The sequence below is a fragment of the Gorilla gorilla genome, chromosome 1 (genome assembly GCF_029281585.2).
Source record: "Gorilla gorilla gorilla isolate KB3781 chromosome 1, NHGRI_mGorGor1-v2.1_pri, whole genome shotgun sequence".
Taxonomy (NCBI): Eukaryota; Metazoa; Chordata; class Mammalia; order Primates; family Hominidae; genus Gorilla; species Gorilla gorilla.
The window spans coordinates 193,928,021-193,940,069 of record NC_073224.2 but is presented as its reverse complement, the minus strand read 5'-3'; the positions used below and the strand labels follow the sequence as shown (position 1 = coordinate 193,940,069).

General features: G+C 40.2%; 1 protein-coding gene across 15 annotated transcripts in view; it reads left to right on the top strand.

Annotated features, from left to right (window-relative positions):
• Positions 1–12,049, top strand: part of MAST2 (microtubule associated serine/threonine kinase 2) — a 240,300-nt gene that overhangs the window by 192,544 nt on the left and 35,707 nt on the right. For all 15 annotated transcript variants that reach the window (XM_055347842.2, XM_019017688.4, XM_055347839.2 and 12 more), the window contains one exon: positions 9,322–9,397. In XM_055347842.2, the coding sequence (XP_055203817.2) occupies positions 9,322–9,397 (76 nt within the window). The remainder of the gene's footprint in view (positions 1–9,321; positions 9,398–12,049) is intronic.

Genomic DNA, 12,049 nt, shown 5'->3' with positions numbered 1-12,049 from the left:
TGTTACTGATTTCTAATTCTATTTCATTGTAGTCAGAAAACATATTTTATATGACTTGAATCCTTTTCAAATTTATTGAGTTTTGTTTTATGACTCAGAGTGTGATCTTTCTCAGCAAATGTTCAGTGTTCACCTGAAAAGAATGTATATTACTACTGTTTGGTAGTGGTCTGTAAGTGTCAATTATGTCAAGTTTGTTGGTAGTGTGTTCAAGTGTTCTACATCCTCACTGATCTTCTTCCCATTTATTTATTCAATCATTTATATCAGTATGAACTAATAGGTATTTATTATCTAGATCAGACTGTAATCCATTAATACTTTAGTTTTTTTGCTTAAGTTGTTCCGTTTTGGCCATCAAGGTCCTTTCAGTTGGCTCCTTTCCCCCCTTGACATACATCAATTTGGTGGTTTTTGTTTGGTTGGTTTTGGTTTTGGTTTGTTGTTGTTTTATCCCTTCCTTACTATCTGCGACTATAAGATATTCCAGGCTCATGTTGTATATTTCTGACCCCAGTCCTAGAATCAGCCATTTCTCCAAGAGGTCTGGATTTTTAAATTGGAGAACAGTATTACAAATCAAGATCTGGGTTCTAGGAATGCTTGTTTCTACTGGGGTGTCCTTTTTCTAGTCCCTCTTAGCTGGTTGACCAAAGATGTATAGTATTAGTATGTATACTAACCTGTGAATATACACATATCTATAAATATTTTATATGTAATTGTCTGTATTTATATTAAACATGAATTCTTCTTGATGTCTCTGGCTCCAATTCAATATCACATGGATCATTCTAGCTTCTTCTTCCCTTTGCTGATCTGTAAATTTCCACTCCAACAGTGAGAAACCTGGGTCCCATCATCCACCATCCATACACATAAACTACTCAGTTCCAGTGTACATGTATAGCAGTATCAAAATTATTAACCCATACTCCTTGAGAAACAACTTTATCAAGTTGAGTTCAGTACTTACCTGTAGTTCCTTTGATCTTTAGTCTAACTGATTTCATTCATTTCCAAAGTTTCTTAGGTCAGCACTTTTCCCTTCACCCTCTTCAGTGATGTTGTTTCATACATTTGTAATACAGTTAGATTCCCTTGTCATAGTCTGCATTCTTCTCTGGGATCCTCTGATCTCATAAGTTATTTTTTTTTAATTTGCCTTTAGAGGTGACAAACCAAGGCTTAAATTTTTTTTTCCCTTACATTACTCTCTAGGTTATAAAGTTCTGTATGTTTTGACAAATGCGTAATGTCACGTATCTGCCACTACAGTATCATACAGAGTAGATTTATTTCCCTAAAATAGTGCACAGTACTTCACCTATTTGTCCCTCATCATCTTCCCGCTGGCACCATTGATTGTTTTACTGTCTCCGTAGTTATACCTACCTTTTCCAAAATGTCACATGGTCAGAATCTTATGACATATTAGCCTTTCAAATTAGTTTCTTTCACTTAGCAATATGCCTTCAAGGTTCCTGTCTTTTCGTAGGTGGATAGTTTGTTTATTTTTATCACTAAATAATATTCCATTGTATGGATGTGCCACAGTATGTTTATCCATCATCTATTGAAGGACATCTTGGTTGCTTCCAGTTTTGGGCGATCACGAATAAACTTGCTATACACATTCATGTTCAGGTTTTTGTGTAGACAAGTTTTCAACCCAAGTAAGTAATTATTTAGAGCAATTGCTGGATTGTGTGGGAAGACTGTGTTTAGCTTTTTAGAAACTGCCAAACTGTCTTCCAAAGTGGCTGTACCATTTTGCATTCCTACTAACAATAACAAGAGTTCCTGTTGTTTCCCCATCCTTTTTAGCCATTCTAATAGGTATGTATGAGTATCCAATTGTAGTTTTAATTTGCAATGTCCTATGCCAAATGATGTTGAGAATCTTTTTTATACTTGTTTGCTATCTGTATATCTTCTTTGGTGAGGTGGCTGTTCAGATCTTTTGCTCATTTTTAAAATTGGGTTGTTTGTTTTCTTGTTGAGATTTAAGAGTTCTTTACACATTTGTCTTTTATCAAGTATGTGGGTTTTTGGTTTTGTTTTGTTTTGGGGGTTGGGGGTTGGGACTTGACTTTTCTTGTTTGTTTTTGAGACAAGGTCTTGCTCTGTCACCCAGGCTGGAGTTCAGTGGTGCAGTCACAGCCCACTACAGCCCAAGCTCAAATGATCCTCCCACCTCAGCCTCCTAAGTAGCTGAGACCAGGTGCGTTAGGCTGCCACACACAACTAATTTTTAAATTTTTTGTAGAGACAAGATCTCCCTGTATTGTCCAGACTGATCTTGAACTCCTGGGCTCAAGCAGTCCTCCATCTTCAGCCTCCCAAAGTGCTGGGATTACAGGCATGAGCCACCATGCCCAGCCAAGTATGTGTTTTTTACAGATATTTCCTCCTAGTCTATGGTCTGTCTTTTTCATTCTCTTAACAGTATCTTTTGCAGAAGTTCTTAATTTTAATGCAGTCTAGCTTATTAATGTTTTTTTTCATGGTTTTGCTTTTGGTTTCATATCCTAAAAATTCATCGCCAAACCCAAGGTCACCTAGATTTTGTCCTATGTTATCATATACAAGTTTTATCGTTTTTTGTTTTTACATTTAGGTAAATCTTACATTCGGATCATTTTCATGACCCATTTTGAGTTAATTTTTGTAAAAGGTTGTATCTAGATTCATTTTTTGCATATGAACATTCAGTTGTTCCAGCACCATTCGTCAATGAGAATATATATTTTCTTTATTGAATTGCCAGTGCTCCTTTGTCATATATCAGTTGACTATATTTGTATGGGTCTGTTTGTGGAGTCTCTGCTTTGTTCTGCTGATTTATGTATCTGTTCTTCCACCATGTTGTCTTGATCACTATAGCTTTATAGTGAGTCTTGAGGTCAGGTAATATCAGTCCTCTAACCTTATTCTTCTTCAGTATTGTATTGGTTGTTTGGGTTATTCTGCCTTTCCATGTAAACTTTAGAATCAATTTGTCAATATTCACAAACTAACTTGCTTGGATTTTGATTGGGATTGCATTTAATCCGTAGATCAAATTGCTTATAATTAACATTTTAGTCATATTGAGTCTTCCATTATGATCATGCAATGTCTCATTTATTTAGATCTTTGATTTCTTTCATCAGAGTTTCGTAATTTACAGTGTATAGATTTTCAGTGTATTTGTTAAATTTATATGTAGGCATTTCAGTTTTTCTGTTAATGGTATTGTGTTTTTAATTTCAAATTCTGATTATTCATTTCTGGTATAAAGGGACACAATTGACTTTTTGATATTAGCATTGTATCCTGCAACCTTGTTGTAATTGCTTATTAGTTACAGGAGTGTTGTTTGTTGATTCTTTAGAATATTCTACGTAGACAATCATGTCATCTCTAAACATAAACACCTTTATTTCCTCCTTCCCAATGTATTTACCTTTTATTTCCTTTTCTTGCCTTTTTGGTTTTGTTTTGCTTTTTTATTTATTTATTTTTTTTAGAGATGAGGTCTCACTATGTTGCCCAGGCTGGTCTTGAACTCCTGGGCTCAAGTAATCCCCCCAACTCAGCCTCCGAAAGTGCCAGGATTACAAGTATGAGCCACTGCACCCAGTCGTCTTTTCTTGCCTTATTGCACTGGCTAAGACTTCCAGTATGATACTGAATAGGAGTAGTGAGAGACCATCCTTGCCTTGTTTCTGTTCTTGGAGAAAAAATACCCGGTTTCTCCCCATGAAGTATGATGTTAACAACAAGTATGTCTTCTGTAGATGTTCTTGGTCAAGTGAGGAAGTTCTCCTGTATTCCTAGTTTGCTGAGTTTTTATCAAAAAAGTTTTAAATGGGTTTTAGATTTAGTCAAGTGCTTTTACTGTATCAGTTGATGTGACCATATGATGTTTCTTCTTTAGTATGTTGATGTGGTAGGTAATTGATTTTCAAATGTTGAGCCATCCTTGCATACTTGGAGTAAATTCTATTTGGTGATGGTATATAACTTTTTTATACATTGTTGGATTTGATATTTCTAATATTGAGAATTTTTGCATCTGTTTTCATGAGAGGTATTGGTCTGTAGTGTTTTTTTCTTACAATATCTTTATTTGGTTTGGATAATAGAGTAATACTGGCCCCATGGAATGAGTTAGGAATCATGTTACAATCATCTTTGGTTGGAAGAGATTGTAGAGAATTGGTATCATTTCTTCTATAAGTGTTTGGTAGAATTAATCAGTGAAACATCTGAAACAGGTGCTTTTTTTGGAGATGATTAGCTATTGACTCAGTTGCTTTAATGGAGTCTTTCTTTTTTTAAAATTCAATCTAACAAGCTCTACCTTTTAATTGGGGCATTTAATGTGGTTGTTGATGTGGTTTGTTTATGTCTACCACCTCCCTATTTGTTTCCTAATTATTCCACCTGTTTTTTTCTCCTTCCGTGATCTTTTGCTGCTTTATTTGGGGTTAAGTGTGTATTTTTATTCCATTTATGTCCTTTATTGGCTTATAGGCTATAACCCTTTATTGTTTAGTGTTTGCCTTAGCATTTATAGTATATATCTTTAACATAACCCTCACATCAATCTTCAAATAATATTATACCACTTCACATACAGGATAAGAATCTTCCATTTCTCCCCTTCCAGCCTTTATATAGTTGTTTTCAAACTTTTGATCCTCATGTGTTGTAAATCCCACACTATTATTATTTAATAGTAATAATATTATTATTATTTAAACATTTACTGCTTTTTAAAGAGATTTAAATAATAAGAAAATGTCATGCATCTTTTTCCATGTAGTTAAGTTTCCCATTGCTCTTCATTCTTTTGTGCAGATCCATATTTCCACCTGGCATCCTTTGCTTCTGCCTAAAGGACATTTTTAAAACATTTTTTTGTAGTGTGGTTTGCTGTTGAGAATTTTATTTAGTTTTTTTGTTTGAAAAAGTATTTATTTTTTACCTCTGTCTTTTAAAAATATTTTTGCTGAGGCCAGGAGCAGTGGCTTATGCCTATAATCCCAGCACTTTGGGAGGCTGAGGCAGTAGGATTACTTGAGGTCAGGAGTTCGAGACCAGCCTGGCCAACATGGTAAAATACCATCTCCATTAAAAATAGAAAAATTAGCCAGGCATGGTGGCGCGTGCCTGTAATCCCAGTTACTTGGGAGGCTAAGGCACGAGAATCTTTTGAACCCAGGAGGCAGAGCTTGCAGTGAGCCAAGGTCGCGCCATTGCACTCCTGCCTGAGCAACAAAATGAGACTCCATCTAAAAAAAAAATTTTTTTTTGCTGGTACAATGACTTCTGACACTAACTATCCCAAATTAGGCCAAACTTTACAAGGGCCCAGGCTGCTACAAAACTGCCCTCACTTTAGACACCAAGCAGAAGTTTGGGGGTTCCCAAGTCACCCATACTTCTGACAAAATGGATACAAATTTGAGGTTTCTTATTACCTCCTGAGTTCAGTAATTCACTAGAATGATTCACAGAGCTCAGAAAACCCCTATACTTAGGTTTACAATTTTATTGTGGCAAAAAAGATAAAAATCAAGTCCGGCCAAAGAAAACATGTGTAGGACAAGGTCTGGGAGGGTCCCAACACAAAGCTTCCAGTGCCTTCTCCCTGTGAAGTCAGGATGCATCACCCTCCTAGCACATGGATGTATAACAATACATACAAATTATTATTAAGCAGGGAAGCTCACAGGAGCTTTGTGTCCAGAGTGAGGTTTTATTTTATAAGCATGATTGATTGACTCATTGGCCATATGACTGAACTTAATCTCTAGCCCCTCTCCATTTCTGGGAAGTCAGGTTTATGTCAGACTGATAGCAAGTGGCTCAAAGCCCTAACCCTCCTTTTTTTTTTTTTTTTTTTTTTAAGAAGGAGTTTCACTCTGCTGCCCAGCCAGGCTGGAGTGCAGTGGCATGATCTCGGCTCACTGCAACCTCCGCCTCCTAGGTTCTAAGCAGTTCTCCTGCCTCAGCCTCCCAAGTAGCTGGGATTACAGGCATGTGCCAGCACAGCCGGTTAATTTTTGTATTTTTAGTAGAGACGGGATTTTGCCACGTTGGCCAGGCTGGCCTTGAACCCCTAACCTCAGGCGATCTGCCTGCCTCGGCCTCCCAAAGTGCTAGGTGAGTGCTAGCACTCCCTGGTGCTAGGTGAGCCTCAAAGCCCCAACCCTCCAATTACATGGTTGGTCTTTCAGGTGTGGCCAGTCCCCATCCTGAGTTATATCATTAGCATAAAGTATCAGGCCCTATCATAAATAACAAAAGCACTCCTATCACTTGGGAAATTCCAAGGATTTACAGGCTCCTTCCCAGGAACTGGGGACTAAGGCCAGTCAAATTCTTTACTACACAACAGCTGGGTCTAGAATTCTAGGTTGGCAGGAGAATAGCCATATCTTCCGTAATTTTTTTTTTTTTTTTTTGAGACAGAGTCTCGCTTTGTCACCCAGGCTGGAGTGCAGTGGCACTATCTCGGCTCACTGCAAGCTCCGCCTCCTGGGTTCACGCCATTCTCCTGCCTCAGCCTTCCGAATATCTGGGACTACAGGCACCCGCCACCACGCCCGGCTAATTTTTTTGTATTTTTTAGTAGAGACAGGGTTTCATTGTGTTAGCCAGGATGGTCTCGATCTCCTGGCCTCGTGATCTGCCCACCTCAGCCTCCCAAAGTGCTGGGATTACAGGCGTGAGCCACCATGCCTGGCCCATATCTTCCATAATTTAAAGATATTGCTCTGCTGTCTTCTTGCATTGTTTCCAACGAGAAATCTGCTATAATCCTTGTCTTTGTTCCTCTGTATAACATATCTTCTTCTCACTTTACTGAGCTCCACCAAGCTCTAGCCACTCTAAAGATTTTTCTCTGTATCTTGAGTTTTGAGCGATTTGACTGGGTATTCTTTGATGTACTTCTCTTCTTCTTTCTCATGTTTGGGATTCTTAGAGATTCTTAGATTTGTGATGTTACAAGAAAAACTTGGGACTGCAACGTCCCATCTAAACTGGGAAGGAGCCATGAGACCAAAGAATGACTCAGACAAATTTAACTTGATGAGTAGACGAGTTTATTCAACTTACATACAAGGCACTCCTGGACGGCAGCAGGACAGCTCTAGAGATCCACGCTGCCTCCTGTCTCTAAACCGCATTTTTTGTTTGTTTGTTTTTAGACATGGGGTGTTTTGCCATGTTGCTTAGGCTGGTCTCAGACTCCTGGACTCAAGTGATCGCCCTCCTCAGCCTCCCAAACTGGCATGACAGGCGTGAGCCACTGTACCCGGCTCCCTCTAAACTGCTTTTAAGCTAATTTTCTGGATCTTTGCCTACTGTGTTTGAACAATGATACTGTTTTTCTTGAGAGATTCTCAGATACTCTCTGGGATGTTTGGTTGGTTCTCAGGGATACCTGCTCCTCAGCTGGGTACCATTGCCATGGGCCTAGCCTTCAGGTTTCAGGCAGTGAACATATGTACCTTTAAGTAATCTGGTAAAGGACCCATCACACAACATGTGGGTATATGGTTTTTATCAAATTTGCAAAATGGTCCGCCATTATTTCTTCCTATCTTTTTTCTGTATCCCCTGCTCTCCCCTCCCGCTGCTTGAAGTTGTCCTACAGCTCAGTGGTGCTGTTTATTTAGTTTTTTTGCCGCTTTTTTTTTCCCTCTCGGTGTTAGCTATTTCTGACATACGTGTGTGTTATGTAACCCTAGCTGTACTATGCGCACCTGGAAGATTCTTTGTACCTCTGTAACCAGACCGATCCTTGGAAGGCTGGTCATTGTAGGATGCTCATGTCCAGGCATCTCCTTGAGGCTTTAGCTGGGTAGTTTTGGGAACCAACAAAGGGCATCTGACTTTGCATGTCAAGAATCAAACTGTGGGTATTTGTTAATCTTTGACATGAGATGACACTATCAAAAAAGAACAGAATTTTTTTAAAAAAATAAGCCTTGATACTTCTGAGGAGGCCTGATCCTTATTAAGTCCTGGCTAAGGAAACAGCTACTCAGGATCACTTCCCTTATATCCTGGTGCCCACTAGCCAGAAGATGGGGAGAGGTCATAACAGATATCCCTGACACAGAGCATGGAAAACCCAGAGTTCATGCAATGTTGAGAGCAGATCCACTGGATGAAGTTGTATATTTTATGCACCTGGGGGTGAGAAGAACTGAAAATGCCTCTTATTATTTCAACCAAAAACAATGCCATTATATAATTGATACAGAGGTGCTGCTGCATAGGGTAGTAGGAGCACTGATTGAGAGGCTGGTTTCTACTAGATCAGTATAAAAAGACGTTAAGTGCTATATAAGCCCTGTTGGATAGAGATAGTGGGAAACAAAGGGGTAGGTTTTTGGCAACTTGGAACATCCATACACTGTGCAGGAAACATACTATCCAAGAGAAAGCCAGCGCATGTTGAAGTACCAGGCCCCTGGGAGGTAAGCACAGAAGTGAGGAGGTGGACAGGGGTTAGAGGGGAGCCAGCACAGCATGGAGTATGGTGCTTACTTCAACATGGCCTTTTGAGTAGAGTCATATTAACAACTGCCAACTAGGGGCTCCTATGTACCAGCCCCCAGCTAGAAGATAGCCCAGAGAAGTATGGCAGGCTTAGGTTTAAGAACCATTGGGATTAATGCAAAGGTAAACTTACAGTTTTGTTCAAAGCTTCTGAGCTTTAAGTTAGCAAGTTACAGGGAACACGTGAATACTAATAAGAAATGGCGGTATGCTTTGTAGACTTGGGGGCCTTGATTACGAACTATCTTAAGGTTTACTACTATCCTGAGTCCCTACCTGAGAACTTCTCTTTCCCCTTAAAACACACATGTTCCTGGTTTAGCCCTTGGATACAGTGCGCAGAGATATATATGCAAGAAACTTTTGGATTAGGGGTCCTGTTGCCCTTTGAGAAAGTGTGAACATTTGGCTATACCCTCTGACTGAATGAGCTCTTTAAGCCTTCTGAATGTTGGTTCACTTGACAAAGACAGATTGAAGTCTCAGGTGTGTTCCTAGGAGGGCAGGAAATAGTCAAGTTGCTGCTAGATCTAGAATGGTTATCTGAGAGACATGGGTTGTTACAGCAAACTTGGGAACAAGGGAGAGAACCTCTGGGCTATGAAACTTTTACGGAAAGAGACTCATTAAACTGATAGTGGCCCTGAGAAAATAACCATATAACTGCCAGTGCTAGGGGAATATTTCTTGCCCAAAAGTCATGTCCACCCTCCTCACAAGCAAACCTCACAGTTTTGTTTCTTTTCCCATCCACAGGTAACAGTCCTTTGGACAGCCCCCGGAATTTCTCTCCAAATGCACCTGCTCACTTTTCTTTTGTTCCTGCCCGTAGGTAAGTTGATAGGAAACCTCCTCTGGGACCAGCACATGTGGCACTTGCATGAGGGTTAGTTGAATGTCAGATTCCTCCTTTAAGTGTCACTCCTCTTTCAAGTGTATTACCTGAAGCTCCCATCCATCAAAACTCTGTCTTTGCTTTCCTCTCCCAGGTTGTAATGATCGTGTTCTGGTTTTGCTTTATAGGTGCCCCATGTATTTGTGTTTGAATGTTTAAACAGGAGAGTAGATATTAAGTAAAAGTAGATTTATTTGTATAATTCACTTTTTTTTTAAGTCCCTGATGTCCTACGGGTATGTTCCAAAGCATTATACTCTCAATTTAGAACTGTCCTAGAGTGATGAATGAGAAAATAAGCTCTCCTGCAGGAGGACCCAAAGTTATACTCTTTGTCCTCTCTAACTCAGCTAGTTTAAAGCAGCTGAAAGGGCTCTTTGTGCCTCTCTCCTTGACTTTGAGCTGGAGTTCGTTTGGGGGATAAAGAGACTACAGGGACTTCACTTTTCCTTCTATGAATTTAGAAAGATTTGGTGCATACAGAGCCATGCTTACAGTCCTCCTCCCATGTTTCTTCCCTCTTGAGAGTGATAAAAAACCTGTCTCTGGCCCATGGCAGCAACGCTGACAGCTCTGCCTGTGGCTGGAATATCATCAGGCCTTTAGAGAAAGCTGAATGAGATTAATCCATCCAAATCACATACCTAGGCTCTATACACACATGATTTCTTGTCAGAACTTTTCTAAGATTCTTTGCCAGAGTTTATATTTATTTTATTTTATTTTTTAATTTTTAAAATTGTTCTTGGTTAGAGTTAGTCCCTGGTATAAGACCTCCAGGAAAATTATGGTTCCAGATTTGTAACCTTTAATGGATGGAGAATGTAATATAGCCGGAGGCCAGGACAGTTTTAATACTTAGACTACTTTTTTTTTTTTTTTGAGACGGAGTCTCACTCTGTCACCCAGGCTGGAGTGCTGTGGCACGATCTCGGCTCACTGCAAACTACGCCTCCCGGGTTCACGCCATTCTCCTGCCTCAGCCTCCCGAGTAGCTGGGACTACGGGTGCCCGCCATCACTCCGAGCTAATTTCTTTTTTTGTATTTTTGATAGAGACGGGGTTCCACTGTGTTAGCCAGGATGGTCTCGATCTCCTGACCTCGTGATCCACCCACCTTGGCCTCCCAAAGTGCTGGGATTACAGGCATGAGCCACTGTGCCCGGCCTACTTAGACTACTTTTTAAAAAAAGACATATTAGAAAAAAGAGAGGCTCCTGGAAATGGTGTTAACTCACTATTCCAATGATAACCCAAAATAAATCCATCCTCTTTCCAGGATTCTTTGCAGCTGAAAAGAACATGAACAGGTTGGGATAAGTTTGATAGCTGACTTGGGTTTCCTCCTTCAACCCACTTACCTTATTCAAAACAAATTTTATCCAGGTTTGTTCCACGGGCTCATCTCTCCTACCCTATGGAACTTCCAATTTGTTAAGCAAGGATCCAGATAAGATCACTTACAGTATAAGAATATGCTGGTATGATGCATTTGTTTGTCCAACCCAGCTGGAAAGACTTATCCCAGACTTCTTGCCTGGACTATATATAAACTGTACTCTCAGAGTAGGTATGAGCTGGGACACCAAGACCTGTGGCTAGATCCCCATAGGTGGCATTGAGTTATTTCTCATTCATTTGATAAATATTTGCTGAGCACCACCAACTAGAGTCAGGCGCACTCGGCTGGGTGCTTAGTTATGTAGTGGTAACAAAATAGACATAGTCCCTACTTCCCTGAAACTCAGGATGTAGGAGAGTCTGTGTACTGGTTGTTTCCTCTGTAAGGAATGCTGTTCCCTCAGATCTTCATTTAGCTAACTCATTGTTATGATTCATATCTCATCTTAAATGTCACCTCCTCAGAGAGGCCTTCCCTAAACATTCAATCTAAAGGGGACTTCTTGTCTTTCTCCATCAAATCATCCAGTTTTATTTTCAAACTAGTACTTTTCAATTCCTGATATTATCTTATTTGCATATTTTCTGTCTCAGTTCAACCACAATCAAGTCACCTTTAATAGAGATACCTTCATTTGTTGAAAGCTGTGTCCTGGCGGGAAGACAAATGAGTAGTGGGAGAGAAAGACAAACAAATATATGTTTATAAATTATGACAAGCACCATAGAGGGAAAGAGCATGATGCTGCATGAAAGAACAGGAAGAGGGCCGGGCATAGTGGCTCACGCCTGTAATCCCAGCACTTTGGGAGGCCGAAGCAGGCAGATCACTTGAAGTCGGGAGTTTGAGACCAGCCTGGCCAACATGGTGAAACACCATCTCTACTAAAAATACAAAAATTAGCCGGGCATGGTGGTGCAGGTCTGTAATCCTAGCTGCTCGGGAGGCTGAGGCAGGAGAATCACTTGAATCCGGGAGGCAGAGGTTGCAGTGAGCCGAGATCGTGCCACTGCACTCCAGCCTGGGGGACAGAGCGAGACTCCATCTCAAACAAAACAAAACAAAAAAAGAACAGGAAGAGACTAAAGCCAGAGAACCTCCACTGGGTGGCTATGTAAAGCCTCTCTGAAGGATGAGAAGCAGCTGCCATGTTAGGTGCGAGGACCCAGGTGTGTGTAGACCATTCC